This window comes from Pollicipes pollicipes, unplaced genomic scaffold (assembly GCF_011947565.3).
Source record: "Pollicipes pollicipes isolate AB1234 unplaced genomic scaffold, Ppol_2.1 Scaffold_4881;HRSCAF=5763_pilon_pilon_pilon, whole genome shotgun sequence".
In the NCBI taxonomy this organism is placed as follows: domain Eukaryota; kingdom Metazoa; phylum Arthropoda; class Thecostraca; order Pollicipedomorpha; family Pollicipedidae; genus Pollicipes; species Pollicipes pollicipes.
Window position 1 is genome coordinate 27,705,123 of NW_023596576.1, and position 24,368 is coordinate 27,729,490.

A 24,368-nucleotide genomic window follows, 5' to 3' on the forward strand; every position below is an offset into this window, starting at 1 on the left:
GCCGGCCCACCGCTGGTCGTGTACTTGCTCGTTTTGGTCGTCTTGCTGACGTTGGTGTGCCGGTACGGCGTGCTGGTCCCGGCGGGACCGTCAAAACTGCGGCAGCACACGAGACAGCGTGCAGTGCTCGTCATGCGGTCAACAGTCCCCGACAAGGCCATCAGATGATCGACTATCGTCATGCATTGCAAGTCACAACACCGAACGGCAGGCATCTGTCACATAAATCATTATGTCATGCATCTGCACCGAGTTGCATTTGCCCTGTATCGCTGCTGTCAGCAGCCTTGTGTACACAGGTTTACGGCGCTCTTGTGATCCACGAACAGCGATGCCTATAAAGGAAGTGTGTGTTTTCCGTAGGCGGGCGGCTCTGCACCATCGGCATTGGCACTGCCGCGGGAAAGTAACGCCCCGTAAACGTCCGGTGCAGTGCAAACACCACTGCTGACTGTGCTATCCTACTAAAACCCCGCCATCCACACCGCAAAAGTTCTCACGGCAACACAGAACAAAGAACATCGCTCGGCGCGGCGGCCCACGGTCGGAGCCGGTGTGGCAGCGTTAGCAGACCCCGCGGCAGGAAACAGACCACAGACCGTGACGAGGACATGGTCTGGTTCACCTGGCGCTGCCATGCACGGAGTGGCGACACGTGGCTTGGCCGGAGCGGCAGACGGCGTCCGGACACGGGAGATGGGTGAGGCGACACCAGCCCCCACACGGCCGACGGCAGGGAGCGTGACTCCGACACCAGCCCCGACACGGTCCACAGCGGGGGTCGTGACTCCGACATCAGCCCCGACACCGGCCAGGGAAGGGGGCGTGACCCCGACACCAGCCCCGACACGGTCCACGGCAGGGGTCGTGACTCCGACACCAGCCCCGACAGGGTCCACAGCGGGGGTCGTGACTCCGACATCAGCCCCGACACCGGCCAGGGCAGGGGTCGTGACTCCGACACCAGCCCCGACACGTTCCACAGCAGGGGTCGTGACTCTGACACCAGCCCCGACACGGTCCACGGCAGGGGTCGCTACTCCGACACCAGCCCCGACACCGGTCAGGCAGGGCCTATGACTCCGACACGGGAAACGACACCATTCTCTTCAACATCTACAACGTACGTCACGAAGCAATCTCTGCTCCAGATCCACCATCCCCACATAAGTTCTAACACCTAGAACTGGGCCCAACACGCAGCAAATGAACATAAGTCAAACCTGGGCCGGGCAGAAGTCAGGAGAGTGAGTCCGGGCCACATGAGCCAGGCCCCGCTCCAGGCACGGCAGCCAGCGGAGAGCCCGGTCGCGACTGGCTCACACATCGCCGCTGCCCCCCCCCCCCCTTCCATCCCCTCCCCTCCCCTACCATCGCGAGCACTCACGTTTGAACGGCAGGGTCGACGCCATCTGCAACAGACAATGGCCGCCGCTGTAATAATCAGTTACACAGCGCACGTCGAATCAATCATGGAGCCGGCGGGGCGCGCTGCGGTTCTGGCTCAGCGGCTATGAACGCGGCTCCAGTTATTTCACGACTGCAGTTCAACGATGCGGCCGCGGCTGGCTGCAATTAGCACCCCTGACCGTTACGGAATGACTCGTTTCCTCCAACTCCGGCGAGGTCACCGAGTGCCGCCGACCACATCCTCGGTCCCCTTGTGGCTCGTGTTGCTGCGTGCTGCCACGTTACGTGCTGCGCGCCTCGCAGCATTGGCTGGCGGGGCACACGTGGGCGGTGGGCTGGCCGTGCTGAGCGCCATTTAGCCTCCCTCGCGGCGCCGGTCGGCGTCGGTCCGCGTCGGCCGAGCGGGCCCGCACCGGCCGGGGGCGGGCCCTGACCTTGGAGCGGTCGGCCCGCTGCCCTGTGACCTTCAGTGGTCGTGATCAGAGGCCATGCAGGCCGCCTGTTCATCCGGCCAATCGGCGGCTGCAGCGACGACCGCGTCGGAGGGTTTTAGCACGGCCGGTGGCAGCGCGTCTATGACTGGTAGCAGCAATGTCGGGCAGCACCGGAAAGCCAGGCAACAAACGTCCGGCGCAGAGCAGCACTGACGACGCGTTTAGTGATGCTGTCAGTTGGGTCAATTGTTCGTGTCCGCCGCTGAACGTTGCGGAGGCGTCCAGCTGATGATTTGTGGGCGTAGGCTATGTCACCAGATTTGTAGGCGAAGGCTACGTCACCAGATTTGTGGGCGTAGGCTATGTCACCAGATTCACAAACGATGTAAAGGGCCTTTACCATGCACGCATCTCAAGTCACCCTGCCGTAACTTCGCGAGTCCGACGGCCGACAACGCTGGGCCGAGGCCAGGCCGTGGCCGCGGCGGTCAGGCCGGCTAGGTCCGACCGTGACGCCCCGCACGTCGCTCCCTCCCCCCCCCCCCCCCCCCATCCCACCAGACGACGCCAGCTGGTCAGCGGTGTCGTCACTGCAGGGAACGTTTCGTTTCTGATGCGGCGGAAGCGGCGCTCTACTCACTGGTGCCAGGCTTCTTGCGGGCGTGGTCGAGGTCGTCGAGCAGGCTGTCGAGTTCGAGAATGTTCTGCTTGAAGCGCGAAGCGTCCGCCGGCGGCTGGCTGGGACGCTGCAGGGCGGACACGGCCGTTAGTGGGCGACCCGTGCAGCCACTGTACAGCTGTGGTCAGTGGCAAGCCAGCAGCCGCGCCTGCCGATCGGGCGGGCCTCAAGCCAGGCCCGGCCGGCAAGCCAGCAGCCGCGCCTGCCGACCGGGCGGGGCCTCAAGCCAGGCTCGGCCGGCAAGCATGCAGCCGCGCCTGCCGACCGGGCGGGGCCTCAAGCCAGGCTCGGCCGGCACGTCTGCAGCCGCGCCTGCCGACAGGGCGGGGCCTCAAGCCAGGCCCATCCGGCAAGCCAGCAGCCGCGCCTGCCGACCGGGCGGGGCATCAAGCCAGGCTCGGCCGGCACGTCTGCCCCGCGTTACGCTCCACTTGACCCGCTGAAGGGCGTACGAGGCTGCAGGCCCCCGTCTTAGCTTGTTTTGCGCAACCCCAGCACGTAGCAAACCCTGACCACCGGGAGCAGGTGGAGCCACACGCGCCGCACGCGCCGTGCCAAGCGTGCCCGTGCCGGTGAGGTGGACCAGACCTATGAGGCCCTCCCACAGGATCCGCCAGCGGTACAGAAGGAACCTCCGATACAATTTATAGATCAGTTAGCTAAACCACGTGACATGTATGCGCAAGGTCCTGACATTTTCCGCATGATTATTCGGAGATGTCACGATCTTACGACAAGGTTGTGGTACTGTGGGGACAGTTAAGCATAGTTGAACGAACTATGCATTTGCCTGCGTATTATCCGATATTGAAGCATGCATACAGCGCATCATTTATACCTTTAGGACCGCACTCGGTTTTCAAACGTCTTGGTTCTTCCTATGCCAGTTATATGACAATGCAATGTATTTTATCAGCGCCAACTAAGGAAAACTGACGGCAAAATGAATCACCGTGATTGTAATGTTATGGAAGTATCTGAGGGCGTAATATGACAGCGCTTCGTTGTAAACAAAAGACATGAAAATAGGCACATTATCAGGAAAGTAGTTTGGAGGACGTCTCGATCAGAGCGCCCTTTTATTCATGGCGCCACGTCAAGGGTCAGGGGCGGATCCAGTCCGAAGCGAACAAAGGTCATGCTCCTTCCAAAACTACGGAAAACGCCCCAATCTGCTTCGATTTTTGTGTAAGTTGCAACATATTTGAAACTTAAGTCCCTCCCCAGGGGGATTTTGAACCTCCAAAGACCCGATTCTGGGCCCGCCCTTGTATCACGCAATTGTACCGTGGCAGCACCGTGCATAATCCAAATGCCGTGCCCCGAGGGCACAGCGGTGCACACACAGAGAAGCGAGCAATCGTCGCTGCAGAGCACCCGCCGGCCGCCGGCAGGCAAGCCCCACCGGCGCGCCCGCAGCCCGGCACAATGCGGACCGGTGGGCGGGGCCACTTTGCAGCCGACGGCCGGGTGACGTCACTGGCATCACCACCTGTGCGCTTCCGGCGCCGGCGACAGCGACCGCGCCCCGGTGGGCGGCTGCTGGCCCTCTGACGCCGCGCGCAGACACGTCACGCCCGCTACAGATCTGACGCAGCCGGCGCCAGCAGTAGACGGCGTCCATCCCCCGGGGCTTTGGTCACCAAAACGAACGCGGCTGACCGGGTGGAGCGGCAGAGCCTCTGGGATGCGCCGCATCAAGCCCGCTGTCGACGGGCGTGGCCGTGGCGCTCGCGGAATGCGCTCATGCGCCCGGCTCGTAAGCACGGGGGGCGGGGTTTCCAGCTGTGCGCGTCATCTGACGGCTCAGCGACGTTCTGCAGGCCTGGCGGGCGCGTCCACCCGCAGCGCAATGCCAAGCACACCAGCGCAGGCGCAAAACAAAGCGTCAGCTTGCCTTGGATCGGCTGGGGGGCCGAGTCGCCGGAGTACGAGGTCTTGTAGACCTGCTTGGTGACCGCCTGGTTCTGAAATACGGACAGCGGTCAGAGCGAGCGGGCGCGGCCGCGTGCTGCGCCCTCGCACATCGCCGTCCCCCTCCCCCCCATCCCCTCCCCCCCCCCCCGGCGCTGGGACACGTCATGTCTGGTCAGACCGTTTGGGGTCGCGGACGGGCCGGGGCACGCCACGTATGCCCAGAAGTAGCGTGGCAAGGAGATGGGATCCCGTGAGTGACGTCGGGCATTCCGGTCTTTCGTTCAGCATGGCAGGGTCCCGTCCGTTTTGTCGGAGCCGTCCTTGTTTTTGTGAGCGATTGGGCCATGCAACCTCGGGTCACTGGGGCCTGGCCAGGCATCAGAGAGAAAGAAAGAGAGAGACCGGTGTTTTTTTCTGCGCTGGCTCGAACGATTGATGTTTAACGGTGCGTTTTTAAGCCGTCCTGCAGGCTTGAGTAACGCTAACAAATCTCCGAGACGAACACAAAAACGGCCGCTATTGCCGCTGTCACACACGCCAGCATCTCCGTCACCCGTGACACCTGACAGCGCCGGCCAGTCGCCGCCCACCCGGCCCCACTTGCAGCGGCGCTGGCTCGGCGGCGAGCCCGGCGCGTCGTCAGCTGACGGCGCCGCGCCAAGGTCACGCTGCAGCCGCGACTGCGACGCTGGCGGCGCCGCCGACGCCTCACAGCGCACGAGCCGGCCACCTGCGGCCCGGCATCGCCCGCTGGCCGCTCCCCGCCGCCGCCGGCCAGCCGGACGCCGCCGGGCCGGCCCAGCGCGCCTGAGACGCGTCCACGCGCGAGCGCGGCCCGGCAGCCGCCGCGGAGAGCCTGCCGCCCGCCTGAGACGCCCGCCTGAGGCAGGCGGGACACCGCCTGCGCCGGGCGGAGCAGCTTGCCGGGCCCACCGCAGCGCCAGACCGGGACAGCGGCGCGAGCTACGGCGGCGCCGTCGGGCGGCGGGGAGAGCGGGCTCGGCGACACGCGAGACACGGGCGCAGACGGCGGCCTCGTGAGGAGACCGCCACTTCAGGTCATCAGAGGGAGGGTCTCCGTGTACGAACCATCTCGTGGTTCGGCGAGGGCCGACCTGCTCTGCGAGCGTCGCTCTGACGTGCTCAGGACACAACACAGGCGGCCAACAATAGCCGGGTGGTGCTCTGACTGAGACGTAACAAACACACCAGACCGGGCTAACGTCTGTGCATAAACAGCACGGCCGTGTTGACTGGCCTACTGACAGCTACGCGAGAGCGCCGCATCGCTGGAGCGGGCTACACAGCGGCCGGCGGCAGCGCTCCCTGCCGCGGCCGGCCAGTGGCGCCGCTCTCACGGAAAGCTCACGACCGTCACGAGTCGCTCACGATCTCGCTCGACTCACTCTCACACGCTGCACCATAAACGCCTCCGACATGACTGCGTCGCTTCCGCGGCGCGGCGGCGCCGACCACAGTCCCACCACGACACTCGGGACGGTGACCTGAGGTCACGGCCGGAGGCGGAGGCCCGGTCGGGCTCCGTCGGTCGAGCCGGTCGGGTCGGAGGCGCGTCCGCCCGTCACCGCAGCGTTCTCTGCCGGCGGCGGCGCACGGCCCGCCGTCGGTCGCGACTGCACGGCGCCCCCACTGACAGGTGGCGAGGGCCGATCCTCTGCTGCTCGGGCACGCGACCGCACGCGACTGGCCTGGCGGGGCGGGCCGCCAGGCAGCCGTCCTGCGGGGGAGGCAAGGTCGCCGCCCACGGCCGCCAGCAGAGCTGCCTCACAGCCGCCGTTCTGAGCGCCAGCCTAGGCCAGCGAAGCAGGCACAGCCGCCGTCCCCGCCTACACTTAAACCGCACGGCAGGCGCGCGGTGGGCCAGGGGCCTCCAGGACCGGACGACGAGGGACCCGGCGGCACAGGGGTCCTCCCTCAGACCACACCGGCTGCTGACACTCCCGCCCCCAACCCCACCCATCGGCGGGAGGGTAGTACGCTCACTGACTGAGCTCGCTGAGCCCGCGCTGAATCATCATCAAGAACACGAGTTCAAGAGCAAGAGCAAATACCACGCAAATGCCTGGCATCGGTGGTCCAGCCACTTCAGCCTCGTTTGACCATGAGCCCCTCAAGCGTCATGTTGTAGCGGACGGCACATGGTTCTGGCCATCAATCTAGCGGGAATATCGAGGCTAACTGGCGCAGGAAATGTATCCGCTGACCGCTGCGCGCTGCACAAGCCCAGTTTAAATGGCGTTGCAATAAAAGGCGTTCAACTTTCGTCACGACCGCTCGGGGTGTCGGTCACGCCGGCTTTCGCTGTGAATTCCGGCGGTGGTGGGTCTAGGAATCCACTCCCACAGCCTGCATATGCCTTCAGAAGCTGATGTCAGCCTTTCCAAGACCCGCGGGCACAGCGTGCATGCCCGAGCAGTGCAGTGTTTTAACAGGAATCATTGTGATGCCGCATATGCATCTGGTCTGAAAGCCACGGGTTAAGCAAAGCAGGCCGTGATTGCGATCGTGGGCGATGGTGGTTGTGACGACATATCAGCTTTTAAATCCCGCAATTAGGAAAGAAATGTCTAGCTATGACGTTAAACAGCGCGAAATTTGTACCGATGGTGGCATTTAAAACAGAACAGCAGAACAGCAAAAGGCTCAAGTGCTGCATTTTTCAGTCGCAAAACCGACGACCGAATGCCAAAGCATCTACGCGTGCTACATAAATGTACATGTTGCACTCATGATGTGCCCCTGGCATGTCCTGCTGCGCTCAGCAGAACACCCATTCTCGCCCATTGCGCCACACAAGGTCAGACTGATCGCCACGGGTGTCGACTCAGTGGCCGGCGACGGCAACCGACCGACCGTTGGGCCGGCACGCCTCGGCGCTGGCCAGGGCGGATCCGGCCCTCAGCAGGTCACCAGGGGCCGACCCGGCCCGCAACAGGTCACCAGGGGCCGACCCGGCCCTCAGCAGGACACCAGCGGCCGACCCGGCCCTCAGCAGGTCACCAGGGGTCGACCCGGCCCTCAGCAGGACACCAGCGGCCGACCCGGCCCTCAGCAGGTCACCAGGGGCTGACCCAACCCTCAGCAGGTCACCAGGGGTCGACCTGGCTCTCAGTAGGTCACCAGGGGCGGACCCGGCCCTCAGCAGGACACCAGCGGCCGACCCGGCCCTCAGCAGGACACCAGCGGCCGAACCGGCCCTCAGCAGGTCCCCTCAGCAGGTCACCAGGGGCCGACCCGGCCCTCAGTAGGTCACCAGGGGCTGACCCAACCCTCAGCAGGTCACCAGGGGCCGATCCGGCCCTTAGCAGGTCACTAGCGGCGGTCAGTTGGACCGCCGTCGGTCCCATTTCAGCGGGCTCGATCCGACCCTGGTCAGCTCGCCGCCGGACAGACGGAGCGTCCCTGAGCGTCCCGGGGTGGCCCGGGTGGCGCCGCCGTGTCGTGGCGTGACGATCCGCCCCACCCCCGTTCAACATGACGTCATTGGGACGCGCCGTGATGGAATGGAATGGGCTGGCAGGGGGGGGGGGAGGAGGCAGACGGACGGAACGGGCGAGGTCACCGCGGCCACGGTGCACACTCGTGTCATTCAAGCGGACGTTGTTAAATCAACTGGCTAGCACGGGTGATTAGAACAGTCCGACGTCATCGTTCGCGTCCGTCCCCCGACGTCAGTTACAATCAACGTCATCTGATGGCAAGACTGCACAACGGACGCCCGTCCGGCTTTATCAGAACACCACTACACCATTTAGTGTTAATACATGTTAGAACTTCGCAACCAGTGCAAGTTAAACTGGTGAGACTAATGGGTCACAGCAAATAGTTACATGCTATCTGCTCAGTGCAGCCTCAAACCACACAACACAACACGTCAGTGCACGGCCTTATGCGTGGATCTCCAACACCACAGGTGTCTCAGTGTCATCAGGAGGGCTCCAGCCAGGTGCTGTGATTGACACCACAATGGGGCCAGTCAGAAGGCTACGAGGAGTGATGGCGTCTGAAAGGAGGCGCAAGGAGTGGTGGGACGCAAAACGGGGAGGGAGAGCACGGACTGTGGAGTGGGGGCCCGGATAGTGGAGACCGGATGTGAGGAAACCCCGGACTGAGGACCTGAATGGACCCCGCACTATGGGACCTGTAGAGCCCCGGCACTGTGGCACTTGTAGAGACCAGAGATAGTGGGCTTAGAAGAGACCCACGGATGTGAGACTTGAGGAGACCAGGGACTATGGGACTTGAAGACATCCGACAAGATGGGGCTTGACGAGATCCGGGACTATGGGACTTGAATAGACCCCGGGCTGTGGGACCTGTAGAGACCCATTCCTATGGGACCCGTGGAGACCCAGTATTGTGGGACTTGTAGAGACCCGGGACTGGGGGACTTTTAAAGACCCAGGAATGTGGGACTTGAGTAGACTGGTGGGAAATGTGAGACTGTGGGACATGTGTAGACCCGGAACAGTGGGAGCGAATCAGCGCCAGGGAGCTGTGACGACAGCTCGGACAGGCAGCTCGGCCGGGGATGCCAGGTGAGCCAGGGCCGTGAGGATGCTGCGTCCGGCCGGCGGCCTCCTCGGCCCGCCGCCGGCAGCGCGAGGAGGCCGTCAGAGGGCCGCCGTCGCCGTCATCGTACCGAGTCGAAGCGGCCGCCGTAGTTAGTAGGTCTGTTAGCGGCGGACGGCTGGACGGGGCTGAGCGCGCGGGCGAACGCGCCCGGCGCCTGGTACGGTCGGCTGTAGCCGTACGGCTCGCCGCCGGCCCGGTACACCTCGGCGTAGGGCGGCGAGCGGCGGCCGTGCTGCGGCGCGCGCGCCGAGCCGTACCGGCGGCCCAGTGGCTCGGTCGGCTCCGGCCGGTGCACCAGCGCGCCGGACTCGCTGCGCATCGAGCCGGCGCGGCCGCGCCACAGCGGCTCCGGCTCGTAGCCGCGGCTGTAGTCCGGCTCCGAGCGCAGGTCGTCGGGCAGCTCGTGGCCGCGCCGCGGCGGGCCGTAGCCGCGGCTGTAGTCCGGCTCCGAGCGCAGGGCGTCCGGCGAGCGCAGGTCGTGGCCGCCCCGCGGCGGGCCGTAGCCGCGGCTGTAGTCCGGCTCCGAGCGCAGGGCGTCCGGCGAGCGCAGGTCGTGGGCGCGTCGCGCCGGGCCGTAGTCGGAGCCGCGGCCGTAGTCGCCGGGCGGCCACCGGTTAGTCGTGAGCTCGTTGTTAGTCTCGTAACGGTTAGACACAAACAGCCGGCCCGGCACCTGGTGGGCACACGCAGACGGTGCGTTTGTACACGGGTGAGATGGTTAGACGCCGGCGGGGCCGCGGGCGCCACACAGCTGCGGCCGGCGCGCACGCCGGGCTCAAACAGGTCAGCGCCGTCATCACACAGGGTCAGTCAGAGTGGTGGACACACGGGCGGGCAGGGGCGGCCGGGAACCTACCGCAACGTCGGCCTCCGGGCTCCGGGCGAGGGGGGTCCTCTGGTAGGCGGGTGGTTTGGTGTCGGACGGCAGGGTGGCGGCGGCGGGGGAGGAGTGCGTGTGCTGGGTGACGGTGGTGTAGGTGCGCTGGCCGGCCGGCAGAGTGCTGTGACGCGGTTCGGCCTCTTGCGGCCGCCGCCCGTAGTAGTGGATGATGGGCTGCCGCTCGATAATGCGCTCGTAGACGACCTGGGTCGGCTTAGGGTCGGGAGGCAGCGCGGGCGGCGTGTCCGGGCCGGAGGTGTACCCCGATTTGGACTCGTGGTAGATGGTGATGGGGTCCTTGTCCACGTAGCGGACGGTCATTGGCTGCCCGGGCGGGAGGCTGGGGGCGGCTGGCGCCTTGTCCACGTACTCCACAGTCGATTTGGTGGTGTAGGGGCGCAAAACGGGCTCACTCTCGCGGTGCGGAGTGCCGGCCGGGTACCGGTACTCGGTGACAGTTCGGTTCGTGCGACGCTCCACCGAGGGGCTCTTATCGAAGTACTGGTACGTGGTGGGCACCTTGTCCCGCTGCTCTGTCACAGTTTGCGTGCTGCGGTACTGAGCCTTCGGCTTAGGTTCGGAAGGCGGCCGGTCCTCGTAGTACTCGATAGAGTCAGGCTGCTTGGAGTGGGGTTCGGAGAATGTTCTAATGGTTCGGTAGTAAGACTGAGGCTTTGCTTCATTTGACGGCTTTTTCTCGTAGTACTGCACAGTGTATGGCTTTTTCTGGTGGAATTCGGTGACGGTTTCAGTGGTGTGGTATTTGGTGCCCGGCTTTGTGTCGAACTGTGAAATGTGTTGCATTATTTCAGGCTGTTTTTCGAGATATTCGGAGGCGGTTTGGGAGGAGCGGTATTGGCTCTCAGGTTTGGTTTCGTAGAAGTGCGTGGCTGACGGTTTCTGAAGAAGAAACCCCGTCATTACTGCCTCAAAGTCTGAGTCCCAAGAATCTCTCGCGGTGAGATCAAAGTAGGTAAGAGGGAAAACCAATTAAGCGATGAAATTGCAGACCGTCCGGAAAATATAATACGTGTTCAAAGACAATCTCAGTAGGTGGTGCATTCAAAAGATGGACGCATTCCCAGTCCCAATACATCCGTCTCAATAATTTAGTAGCCTGCTTGCGTCTTGAGACGGAAGCAGCTGACAAAGCCGTCGGTCTCCCTCCGTCGCCTTCCGTGACCCCGTCACCCGTGACCTCAGGCGGGGGCAGTCCTGCCAGCTGTCGGCGTCCACCGTTTGAGCGCAGCCTCAGCCCCGCCCAGTACCACTCCATGCGGCCTACAGTCAGCTCTAGAGAGAGAGTGGCGGCCATGCGGCGGCCGGCCGCCGCACTTACCCCGGCGTCACCCCGAGACGTCCGCTCGAACCGCTCCTGCACCACGTGCGTGCGCTGGTCGGGCGACACGTACTCGCGCCGCTCGTGGAAGTCGCCGGAGCCGGGCGCACCGCGCACTTCGGTCACCACGCCAGGTCCGCCGGCTGGCACTACGGCGCGCTGCTGCGTGCCGGCCGGCGAGCGGCTCGATCCCACCGACTCGTTCAGGTCCGTCAGCAGGGTGTCTGAAACGTAGCGACAGGCCGGCTTAGCAGGCGGCTGGAGCGGCGCACGCGAGGCGTCGTCACGCTGAAGCCGAGAGTCGAGAGTCAGGCGGCACGCCGGCGAGTCACATTGCTGCAGCCCATGGTCAAACGTCTTCAAACGGGCGTGGTGGCGCCCCTGGAACGGGAGCCGAAGGGTAAAGAGTCAGGCGGCACGCCGGCGGGTCACACTGCTGCGGCCCGAAGTCAAACGTCTTCAAACGGGCGTGGTGGCGCCCCTGGAACGGGAGCCGAAGGGTCGATCGTGGTGCGCCAAACGCCTGCCGATGTGGTAGGCAGCGAGGCGGACGTGGACACGTGCAGCGGCAGGTGCGCGTCCTGGTCCAACAGGAGTCGATACACGCTGCGACAGAGCGCGGGCCGGCTGCAGCTGCACGATGACACCGATGGCTGTGGGCGCGCCATGTCAGGAGGAGGCACGGCGCGCTGGCGCACTGCGCCCTCCCCCCCCCCCCCCCCCCCCCCCCTCCCGACGGGTGCCGAGTGTGCCGCGTGCGGGGCAGTGCGACCTGGGCCGACCTCGAGCCAGCTGCGGTGACTGACGGCGGGGGCGGGGAGGGCGCCGCCGCCAATCTGGGCCGGCACCCGAGACGGCACGGTCCGATGGCAGCAGCGATGGCCCCGCGATACAGGGCCGGCTCTGGCGCGGGGCAGAGGCACGAGCCCAACTGCACTGTGACCGCAGAAACAGGCCGGCGGCGCGCACTCGAAACATTAATTATAGGAATCGATAGCGATTGCATGCGCCGTTTCAGAAGGTTCCCTTTTCTCTGTCTCTTTCTCTCTCTTCCCTTCTTCGTGTTATCTCCCCTTCGAATCTGTGCATCTAATGACACAAACAAGAGCACAGCAGTGGCAAAGAACACGTTGCATGGGCAAAACCGACGTTATCACACACTCAAACGCCCACACACATGCACACAAACACAGCCGCGCACACCAGTAATGGGATTCTATTACGGGCCAGTAAAAACTGGACGCGCGTCGCGGAACTTGTGGTTGGCGCACCGTGTTCAAGAGCCGCTAGGCCGCACACCAAACAGTGCAAATGTATTCATGGTGGTGGTCAGCCAAGGCCGGCAGCGCACGGGGCGCATGCGTGCAGCGGCGCCGAGGGCGGTGGTCCGAGCCGACCCGCTCGCTGCTTCCTGGTGACGGCCGGGCGTCACCCGAGCGCGCCGTGTGCGCCGGCCGGCCTCGTCCAGGCTCACGGTCAGGGGGGGGGGGGGGGAATGCAGCTGTCAGAGGTGGTCCGAGCCGACCCGTTCGCTGCTTCATGGTGACGGCCGGGCGTCACCCGAGCGCGCCGTGTGCGCCGGCCGGCCTCGTCCAGGCTCACGGTCAGGGGGGGGGGGGGACTGCAGCTGTCAGAGGACCGCAGGATGGCCTGACGGAGGGACGGAAGGCCATCCGTCAGAGGGAAGGACAGCTGGTCTGTCATTCGGTCAGTGGGATGGTCCGCCAATAGACGGATGATGGGTTATATGTCGGGGGATGACGGGATGGTCTGTGAGAGGGACGGTAGCATGGTCCGTCAGCAGGACGGTCAGATGGTCTGCCGTGGGGATGGTCTGTGAAAGGGACGGTAGCATGGTCCGTCAGCAGGACGGTCAGATGGTCTGCCGTGGGGATGGTCTGTGAGAGGGACGGTAGCATGGTCCGTCAGCAGGACGGTCAGATGGTCTGCCGTGGGGATGATGATATGGTCCGTCGAAGCAAAGGTGGGATAGTCTGCCGGGCAGACAGTCAGACAGCGTGTCATAAGAACTGTTCGATGGTCTGTCAGAGGGATGATGGACATGAACTGTCAGGGTCATGTTCTGAGAAGGAGACGGGCCTACGGCGATGACATGATCACCCAAACGGTGCAAACAGGTCAGGCCAGCGGAGGCAAAAGCATGCGCTGGACTGATGCATTCCACAACAGCGTCAATGCCCTAGGTTTGCCGGCCATCCGGGTGCAGCTCCGAAACCGGGACCTGCACTTTGCAACATTGCATGCTGTTGCTGCTGGGGCGGGTTTCGCCGCGGCCGCCGGCCGTATTAGGCGCGGTCCAGTCTCTGCTGGCTGGGCTGTGGCGTGGGCCGCGGTTTACAGCCGTCGTATGCATGAGCGTCGGTCTGTTGTGCAGCATCGGGACCATTGAGGCGTGCAGAGCCGGTTAGTCCAGCCACGCGGGACGGACCAATGAGCTCAGGCACGACAGGCAGCGGCGGTCCGGCCCGCGGGAGGCCCCGGAAGGTTGGGCCCCGGGCCCCGGGCCCCAGGAGGTCACGTGATGACCGACGTCCGCTCCGGCCCAGGGGCAGGGACCGCATGCCGGGGACGGCGACGGCGGCAGACGAGCTGAGGTTGTCTACTAGTCACGGGGCAGAACCCTGCCTCCGGTACCTCCAGCTGACCGGAAAGAGCGATAACGTACAGCGTTGTTGGAGAGCCACGGTGACGTAAGCTGACAAGCCGAAGGGTTTAAAAGATTGGAAAAATCCGTGAATCAATGATGGCAGATCCCAAACCGAGCTCTCGACAGCAGCCAAGCAGCCAGTAGCCAACCAGCAGCAGCCAACAGCCCAGCAGCAGCCCCCGGCACGAGAAACCAGGCGTTCTTGAGACACAACGGAACCCCACATCGCCACCCCGGCCCCCAGCCGGCGATGTTTTGGCCCGTGCATGTCGTCGGGTGTCGCGCCATCGCTGACAGACGCTGGCGGCGAGATCGGCGACCTGCGCTGTTTTCTGCCCCAGCTGAGTCGACGCTCCGCGCCGTCGCCAGCAGCTGACACCAGCGGTGGCGGCGGTGGCGGCGGCGGCGGCGGCGGCGGCGGCGGCGGCGGCCAAAAGTCACTTCGGGGCGGCCGTGCAGACAACAAAGCAGTCGGCTGTGGGCGGCGCCCGGCCGGCCGAGCCCAGCCAGACGGCCGGGCAGCCGGCCAAACACCGGCGCCGCTCGACCGGCACGACCCGGGCGGTGCCACGTCCAAGACCAAAGGTGATGGGGTCAGATCACAGGCGCAACCAGGGGGACGGGAGTCATCCCCCCTGGGCCAAGAGATTTACGCTAGGTTCAGGGCGATTTCGAACGAATTTGGTCCAAATCTGTCGACAGTCGGAAGCAGTCTGTCATTTATCCCCACCTCGAGGAAAATGTTGGCGACGCGCCTGAGTCAGACCGCCTGCTGGTCCGTTTGTCTGACTCACAGCCGCGTCCCAGAAGACCAGCGACGGAGCCAGACCAGCGTCAGTTCGTCTGTGTTAACAGACTGACTGACTCACAGCTAGCCCGTCTTCCCGCTGTCCAGCCGTCCAGTCAGCCCGCTGCCTCACCGTCCGCTTGTACTTGCAAGTCTAGTATTAATTAGCGTGGCATAGTTCGGTTTATGTAGGGTATTTCATTAGTTTGGTATGGAATTTCATGAAAATAACGAGTTGCGTTGCATGTGTCTTGCGGTTTGTGTATTTGCACCCGTAACTTCTGCGCGTTGCAAAGTTGTGCGCAATGCTTTCCGAAAGGCAGCGCGCCCATTTCCATTTCATCGCAGATCTTGCCATCTGTTCGCTTCTCCCCGGCATCCGGCTGGCAGCTTCTCTTTCCATACATAGGCCGGATGTATGTCTCGATGTCGTTGCCCGTCTTGCCGCGAATTTGTCCGACCGTTTTTATTTGTAGAGCATTGCTATGCTGTCACTTTAACATGAGCCTCTCGTGTCGCATTAGTTCTGCAATTCATCAGTTTCGTTTTGTCACATCAACTCTTATCATTTTCCTGTTCTGGCCCTGTCTTCCAGTCGCTGAGTCAGACATTCCACACGTCCAGCACCCCGCTGTACAGTGAGACAGTCTAGCCTTCCGCCCTACTCACTCCCTCGCCCCCTCCCCCTCCTGTACGTGCCAGATATTTAATCCGTTTATTCGTCTGCGTGGACTCGATGACCTGTTGTTCTGCGTCCCCGACTCCTTGGCATACAAAGTGCTGGGCAGAGCGCCATCAAGTGGGACAAACGGACGTCTCTTGCGCAACCGGACATCGGCGGCGCACGATCCTGATCCCGATCACCAGGCGGCGCTGACGCCAGGGACACAGGCACGGCAGCGACGGGAGCGGGCCGGGCCCCGCACCCGAGCACCGGGTCACCGACTCGCCGCCACGCTCTGTCAGCAGGCCGGGCGGCGCACCGCCTCACTGGGAGACGGACGCATCCTCGACCGGGCCCTTTCAAGTGGAGCCAGCTGGCGACCAGTACCTCTGATGCCACCAGCGGGCCCGGTGACGACCGGGACGCGTCACTGCCGAGCCCGACGACCGTCGTGACGTGTCACACGCAGGTAGAGCGATCGTGACACTGGAGGGTGACGCGGCGGCCTCCTCATACGGCATCAATGCCCCGCGGCGGCGGCGGCGGCGGCGGCACGTGCCGATGCTCCGCCGTCGGCAGCGGCAGCAGACACAGGTCACCGTGCCAGCTGCAGCGGCGCCAAGCCAAGCTGGTCGCGGCGCCGGCCGACCGACGATGGGAGACAGGCTCTGCCGCGACGCAGTCAGCCGCGGAGACCCTCACAGAACGATACAATGCGACTTGATGAGGTGCGCCGCGGCACGTTTTGAAACGAGAAGCGCCCTGGCAGAACGATGCATTGTGGGAAGAATGCCCCGCGTCAGCCGCATGGTGCATAGAGGCCTCCTGTGCTTCCACAGGTCGGAGGTCCTTGATCCAGGTGTCAGCTGCCAGTGAAAAGGTGACGGAGCACGAGCCGTTCGGATGGCAGCGGTTCTCAGCCGCTACCTTGACCTACTCGGGCGACGGTCCGCCACCATCGCGATAAACGCCGGTCAGCTGTTATGACTGGGAAGACCGTGACGGGTGACGGGCGACACCGGTGCCAGCAAGGGAGGGCTGAGCACCCCATCTGGGAGGCCAGGGCACGTTTCCATTGCCGACCAAAATACCACCTAAAAACTTGCATCAGTTCTGCTTTTGCGCCGTGTTTGCGGGAAGTCTGGATTCGTTGGTCCCTCGGATTCGCCTTTGGGTGCCAGCATCTATGGCTGGGCCATGGGACGACCGGCTGGAAGAAGCTACGGAGTGAGAGGGCTCCAAACGGGAACTTTCCGCCACTGCCATCCAGGATTACGGTGCCAGAAGCTCACTCCGGGGTCTGCCAGAGAGCGCGCCACGCAGTCGTAAATGCCGACATAATTCAAGCCTGCTGGTCCAATGAGTGTCAGGGAGCGTGTCCCTCAGACCGTGTCGTGTTTCGCCGGCGGTGGGATGAATTTTCTGGCCTTTTCCCCGGCCGGGCGCGGCCCTGTGCCAGCGGCCAGCTGACGCTCAGCCAGCCAGGCGGCGGGCCAGGGGTCACGAGGTCCCAAGGCCCGGGCCTCGCCTCACCCCAAGCGATCAGACGGGACCTGGCGGCGCCTGTCCGACACTCAGGCGGGTCAGGGGGTAACAAGAGGCGCACCGCCTCTGAAGAGGCAGAGATTGCGCTCCGGCACCGGGAGCCGTCTCGGACCAGCTGTTTTAAGCTCGAGTCAGCGCCTACATCTGAAAATTGTGGGCTATCGGCCCCGAAGATTTCGTAACAGCTATCTCGGTGGTAGTAATCATGCCAGGAACGGATCATCTCTGTGGGGAGGGTGAATGTGAAGACGAGGCGAATCATGTACAGACAGCTTTATGGCGTAATTTGAGCCCGTTCTGATCGAATGCGATTGACATGTGTTCTAATTTTCTGGACACCATCAGAGCATGTAGTGAGACAGAGCACATTAGTTTCAGCTGTCCGCTCACATTATCCATGTGGTGTTCCGGTAGGCATTGCAACTTGTTAAAGAAGGATGTCAGAACACGCCTGAAACGTCGGCTACCTACGGACCCAGCCTGAAGCTGGCGGCTTCCTTCGGAGCTTGATGACAACAGCCCTCGCCGCGGCCCGCACGTGCCGCTCTTGTCTCGAGTGTTTGCCTTCTGGCGTCTCGTTCGGCGGATCTCAAGACAAGTTGGTGAAACACTTTTGAAGGCGCTGGCGCAGCTGGTCCCGGAGAACGCCACGTCACTCCTCGGACCACGCTCGGCCTCACCAGAAGAAAGTGGTCAATCCGCGCGGGAGACAGTTCGGCCAAGCGACGCATCGGAATGAGCGATTTGGTAGCCGCGACCTCTCCGTAATTAGAAGGCATTACTGGACTGTGCGCAGGCCAGCCGCGGCCGGTGATTTTTCACCAGCGCCCATCTGAATTCAGTCTGTGTCCTGAGAGGGTGGCCTTGGCCTGCTCAGATCGCCTGACCTTTCGTGACCGGCGCCCGGCGCGCCGCCCGACGCCCGGGAGAAAGGCCCGTCGCCCCGCCGCGCCGTGACCCGCTGGACGCCGGCCGGCGCTGACGGGGCCGGGGTCAGGCGGGGTCAGCGGAGCGGCGGCGGTGCGTTTGATGAGCCAGCTGGGAGCGGCGCGAGACATTAGCCCCGCTTAACACCGGTGCCGAGGCCAATTGGGGGAGAGAGCGGGGAGAATTCCACGCGCGGGAACCTAATGGGATAATAATCAGACGGGACGGGTTTGCGGCGGGGCTGCGACGGAGCGGGGTGAAGAGAACGGCGAGAAGACCCAGGCAGGGCACTCACCCGAACTGGATGAGTGCTTCGCTTTCGTGAGGCGCTAGCGAATTTAGGCGCAATTAACTCCAGGGTTCAGCTTGATGTGCATACCAGTTCGGGTGCAATTAGCTGCACGTAAATCATAACGACGACCGTTTCCAGTTGACTTTGATTCGCTGCCTCCATTTCCATGGGTATCTGCTACTTCCACGTTCTCTCTCCGCGTCCCATCGACAGATGCCCCCGAACAATGCCACCAATGCGGACTAACGAGGCGTGGCCGACAAATGCTGAGCTAACGTCGCATCGTTAGCCGCTGGTGAGTTATGTTTGCCGACAATTGGCGGCGCCCAGTGCCGGCTCCGAATGGATCGGGGTCAGCAGGAGCAGCAGCCGGACAGCCGTGAACGGCGCCGCGGATGGTCATGGGCCGAGACAAAGGCGTCGGCTGTGAGCCAAGCAGATCAGAGCAGTACCGGACCAGCAGGTCAGGACAGTACCGGACCAGCAGGTCAGAACAGTACCGGATCAGCAGGTCAGAACAGCACCGGACCAGCAGGTCAGAACAGTACCGGATTAGCAGATCAGAACAGCCCCGGACCAGCAGGTCAGAACAGTACCGGACCAGCAGATCAGAACAGTACCGAACCAGCAGGTCAGAACAGTACCCGATCAGCGGATCAGAACAGCACCGGACCAGCAGCGGAACAGACCCGTCGAGACCCGAGGAGAGGGACAGAGAGAGGGAGGGAGAGAGAAAAAGAGAGAGAGGGAGGGAGGGGGAGAGGGAGAGGGAGAGGAGAAAAAGAGAGGGGAGAGAGAGAGAGAGAGAGAGAGAGAGAGAGAGAGAGAGAGAGAGAGAGAGAGAGAGAGGAGAGAGAGAGAGAGAGAGAGAGAGAGAGAGAGAGAGAGAGAGAGAGAGAGACGCGATGTGGAAGCGACATCGGCGGGCCAGAGCGCCGCGGCGCCCATCCACACATACCGTATGCCCCGACACGCTGCCGGCCGCCGTGGACCCACAAATAGCTGCACGCACCCCACGGCATACTGGGACAGGTCAACTCAGCGGCATGGGCCAACAATGGACCGGCGTTTTCGCAGCACTCTCCACAGTTAGCTACAGCTGCCTTGTAAACAGCGCTCTCCACAGTTAGCCACGGCCGCCTTGTAAATGATTTGCGACCCACGGCTCGTGATTAGAAAACCGTCTCCACCGACTGTGTCGGGAGGGAGCTGGTGTAGAGGAGCAGCGGCCGGTGCTGGATCTCGGCTAATGCCTCATCGCGAGGCACGTGCATCCATGCGCGAGCTCTCGAGGATTACAAGGAGGGTAGCCGACAACATCGCATGTAACCGCACCACACAGTTAAGAGGATTGCCCGAGAAGGCCATACATGTTGCATCTCGAGCCGTCGCATTTGACAGTAGCGAGGCGGTGCCCTCTAGCACGACTGCGCTGTGTCCCACACAGCAAGGCGTTGCTCTCTAGCATGACTGCACCGTGTCCCACACAGCAAGGCGGTGTCCTCTAGCACGACAGCGCTGTGTCCCACACAGCAAGGCGGTGCCCTGTAGCACGACTGCGCTGTGTCCCACACAGCAAGGCGGTGCCCTGTAGCACGACTGCGCTGTGTCCCACACAGCAAGGCGGTGTCCTCTAGCACGACAGCGCTGTGTCCCACACAGCAAGGCGGTGCCCTGTAGCACGACAGCGCTGTGTCCCACACAGCAAGGCGGTGTCCTGTAGCACGACTGCGCTGTGTCCCACACAGCAAGGCGGTGCCCTGTAGCACGACTGCGCTGTGTCCCACACAGCAAGGCGGTGCCCTGTAGCACGACTGCGCTGTGTCCCATACAGCAAGGCGGTGCCCCCTAGCACGACCGCGCTGTGTCCCATACAGCAAGGCGAGCGAGGGTAGGATTAAATGCCACAGTTATTAGTGATGGGTAATTGCGCGGTCCTTGGGTATTAGCGAAGGGTAATTGCGTGGCCCTTAGGTATACCAGACGAGCGAAACCAGTTCACAGCACCACCTGATAAACTCAGTCGTTGTGAGAACCGTAGTGTGGCGACGCAGTCTTCTGAAGTGAAGCGTTCGACCACGCAACATCTGAAAACATCTGAGAACAGGACCAAAAAAGGTACAGGTTTTGACTCCACTGGGCAGTACGCATGCACTCGGCGTTCTGCCCTGTCCTGCGAAGGGCGACAGGAGGGGGGGGGGGGACGCCACTTACCGAGGTGGCGGTCCCACTTGGTCTCCTTGAACGGAGACTCGGTGACTCGGCGCTGCTCCTCATGTCGGTACTCTGAGCGAGTCAGGGACGACATGTCGATGTCACGTCCTGCAACACAACGGCTCTGCGTCAGGAGATGGCAGCCGGTCAGGTCACGTGCCGCAACGGGTCAGGTCACGTGCAGCAACGGGTCAGGTCACGTGCTGCAACGGGTCAGGTCACGTGCTGCAACGGGACGGTCCAGTGTTGGAGGGCTGGCAGCCTGCCACAACTCCTCCCGTCTAGTCCCATTCCCTTCCCTTCGCGTCATCTGCAGAGCTCCAAAAAGTCCTGAACTGTTCTCGACAGGGTTATCCGTCACGACCGAACTGGGCCTCAGCCTCAGGCGTTGTCTATCCGTCACGACCGAACTGAGCCTCAGCCCTCAGGCGTTGTCTATCCGTCACGACCGAACTGAGCCTCACCCTCAGGCGTTGTCTATCCGTCACGACCGACTGAGGCCTCAGCCCTCAGGCGTTGTCTATCGTCCCGAAACTGCCCCAGCCTAGGCGTGTCTATCCGTCCACCACCCGAAATGAGCCCAGCCCTCAGGCGTTGTCTATCCGTCACGACCGAACTGAGCCTCAGCCCTCAGGCGTTGTCTATCCGTCACGACCGAACTGAGCCCCCAGTCCCTCAGGCGTTGTCTATCCGTCACGACCGAACTGAGCCTCAGCCCTCAGGCGTTGTCTATCCGTCACGACCGAACTGAAGCCTCAGCCCTCAGGCGTTGTCTATGGGTGCATTTCAGCACGATGTATCCAGTCCGGAGTGTTTACCCGTCCCCCGACGGCCCCGAGCCGCGCCACTGTAACTGAGGCCTAGCTGGCGCCGTGAGCCAGAGGGCGCGCTGCATGGAATCCTGTCCAGGGAGGCGCTGGGCCGCCAGCCGGAGATCCGGGCGATCGGCCAAGTCAAACATCACCACCTGAACAGTAACACTGCCCTGCCGCCGGCCCGCGTCCAGGAAACGCGAACTGGGTCGAGAGGTGGGGCTTACTGGGGACGGAACTGCTCCCCGCCTCGAACTGGGGCGAGCGGTGGGGCCGACTGGGGACGGGACCGTTCCCCACGCCACGCACTGGGGCGACGGACAGAGGACGGCCGGGGAATCCGTCATGCGTGCTCTTAGTAGAGGACAGGAATGTACAGTTCTCCCGGCTGGTGGAGAGACGCAGCAAGATTTTACCCCACCCCAGGGCGGACAGTGACCGTCCCTGGCTGGGATCGTAAGACGGAAAAGGGCACATTCTGGCAACTGAGGCTAATGCATCTCAACCTGCGGATGTTCCACTCAGCTCACAGTGAGTACGATCAACGCCGTATTTCACATAATTCATTGTTGGCTGAGGCCATACAGACCAGTTTGCTGACCCAGTGAAGTGACAGCCTCACGACCACAGACCAGTTCGCTGGCTCAGTGAACCGAAAGCCCCCAAGCTTGCGCCGCGCACGGGAGACGGCAGGGCGCGCGCTGCCTGCAGCTCGGGTCTCCTGCAGCCCCGACCGCTGCCCCCGGAAGACGCTCATTGCGCACCGCTGAGCGCGCGTGCGGGAGCGCGTCACGTGGGTCGCTGCCGGCGGCCGCACCTGGGCCGACACGAGCGGCGGCGCTGTGCCGGCCCAGCCAGCCGTGAACGCCGCCGTCCGATCGCGCCCAGCCGGCATCGAATATCGCCGGTTGCGCCTGCATCGGCCGCAGCCGGAGCCGCATGGCGTGTGGTCTTTGTCCGCCGCGGAGCAGGGGTTCGTGGCGGCTCCTTCTTAACGGCGGAGGACGCCGCCGGGGGGACAGTGCATCACCCGCCGCCCTCCGAGGACCGCCCTCCGCCGAGGACACGTCCGCCTCGAGGACGCGCCGGCCGCGGGACGTCCGGGCCAGCGGAGCGAGAGGACGTCTGGCCTCAGCAGGTGAGGAGGGGTTCGGCGCCGCCGCCCGTTGGCGGCCTGCCCGGCCCTGTTGTTTGAGGTGCCACTCATCGGCAACTGAACCGCATGTGACTGGTTTATTGAGGGCCTTGGCTGATTCGGAGCATAGTGATGTCGCTGTCCGGCTGAACGGCCAGCCCTGATGGGTTTATCGGCTCAGAGACGACTCCGGTGACCGGATAAGAGAGCGATCGATAAAGGTTCACGTCAAGGATACCTGTGTCGAAAATGGCTCAAGACGCACACGTCCACAGCAGGCATTCCAGTAATGGAAGGGGGCACAATGACCAACTGACATTGGACGGGTGGCTTATGAAAATCACACATCATTATACCACGAGATTTCAGAGGCGGAATTCGGACCAGAGCACGTTTTAAATGTTTTGAAATCGGCGTTGGGCTGTCATGACCGGTCGCTCGACGTAAAAGGGCGGGAAGCATACAAATCCTCATGCGGCCCGACAACCGGTTTTGAGCCAGTGCACGCGGTCAGGCCGGCCGTTTCCTCTTGCACTCCGGCAACAAGCCTGCAGCCAGCAGCCGTTCTAGCGGGCGCTACATTCGGGTCATGAAGAACGTAGGAATGAGGAGAGCTCTATGATCCCAATCACATAATCACGGCACCGTCCTGCCGTCGGGCAGCCAGCCTCCAAAAACGGCAACACCCGCGTGGAGACGAGGCGCCAACGCTGTGACGTCACCCGAAGCCGCAGGACGGTTCTAACAGCGGTGACGTCACCCGCACTGCGGGCGGTGATGTCACATCTCGCGGGCCGGCCTTTAATCTCAGCCCACCCGAGGGGGCGCGCGCCAACTGCTGTGTTTGGTGGGCGCGTGGGAGCCGCCCCGCCCTCCCCCGCCCAAGCCGAGCGGGCGCTGAGTGACGTCACGCACGCACCGTGCGTGGGACACGGCAGGGTCGACCTTTGGCGGGGCGCCAGCGGCCGCTGACCCAGAATGCGCAGCCCCTGCCAACCGGCTATGTGTGTCAACCGCGGCGGCCGGCGAAGGGATGGCGTCGCCCGGATGGCGGAGATAACCCAGTGTGGTAAGCGCCTGCTTGACGCTGGTGACGACCTCCCGGCACGTCCGGTGTCGACAGGAGCGCTGCCGCCGTCCGTGGCGACGGAAGGGTTTAGGCGGCCACCTGCGCTGCCCTCCCTCCCCTGCCAGTAGTTCAGACAGTCCAGGTGCCGGCGTCAGTTCCGCGGTGGGGGAGGGGGAGGGGACTCAGGTGATCAGCTGAGATCCCATCTCAGGGCAGTTCGGATGGCCACCTGCGTTTCACCCTTCAGGAGTTCAGGTGAGGCCATCTGCTTCCCCCCCCCCCCAGCTGGAAAGCGGCAGCTTTGAGAAGTAACACCGGAAATGACGTCATCGCCGCCGCCTGCTGCATGCTCACCAGGTCGGCCCAGGCATCCCTCCAATCAGCTGTTGGGCTCGCCGGCAATGTGGACAAGAACCGGCCGCAGCGCCCCCAACAATGCGACACGGAACAAATGGCACCCCGTTTGCGGCGACAGGCCACTCCCACGCCCGCCGGCCGGCGGCGACGGCCGGCGCCGTGACGTCACAACCCTCCCGCGGCGTCCGGCGGCCCATCTGGCGACCCGGTCCGCCCGGCGGCGCTGTAGAGGTCGCGCCGCCGGGCAGAACGGGGTGGGGTCGGGCTCGCCCTGTCGCCGCCGTTGCTCCGGTCGTGCTGAGCCGGCCCCGGACGGACCAACAGACCGGCGGCAAGCAACTGCACACCCCCAGCTGTCGGAAGGGGGTGCGGGCTTGGCGTATACCCGGCACTTGCCAGAGCGGCGCAGTGATCTCAGTAACCTCAGTGTGGTCGGCGTACGTCCCAATACAGAGGGGGCCGGAGGCGGCGCGGTTTGGCCGGCGGCGACGGCACGCGGTGCGAGACGCCAGCAGTGGCGCGGTGATGTCATCAGGCCGGCGCCGCCGCGGCGTCCGCCGCCACCTCCCACGCCCCTGGACCGGCCCCACCGGAGCAGGCCGGCGCCGGAGCCGGCGCCGGCTGCAGCGGCGCCCGCAGGGTG

The 24,368-nt window shown here is 63.6% G+C and overlaps 1 protein-coding gene across 1 annotated transcript in view; it reads right to left on the reverse strand.

The window, feature by feature from the left end:
* Window positions 1–24,368, reverse strand: part of LOC119101535 (trithorax group protein osa) — a 30,105-nt gene that overhangs the window by 4,430 nt on the left and 1,307 nt on the right. The window contains exons 2-7 of the mRNA XM_037224882.1: window positions 20,353–20,460; window positions 11,256–11,479; window positions 9,104–9,709; window positions 4,421–4,490; window positions 1,388–1,412; window positions 1–96 (exon numbers count right to left, since the gene is read on the reverse strand). The exon at window positions 1–96 is cut by the window's left edge and continues 1,102 nt beyond it. Of these exons, the coding sequence (XP_037080777.1) occupies window positions 1–96; window positions 1,388–1,412; window positions 4,421–4,490; window positions 9,104–9,709; window positions 11,256–11,479; window positions 20,353–20,446 (1,115 nt within the window). The 5' untranslated portion in view covers window positions 20,447–20,460. The remainder of the gene's footprint in view (window positions 97–1,387; window positions 1,413–4,420; window positions 4,491–9,103; window positions 9,710–11,255; window positions 11,480–20,352; window positions 20,461–24,368) is intronic.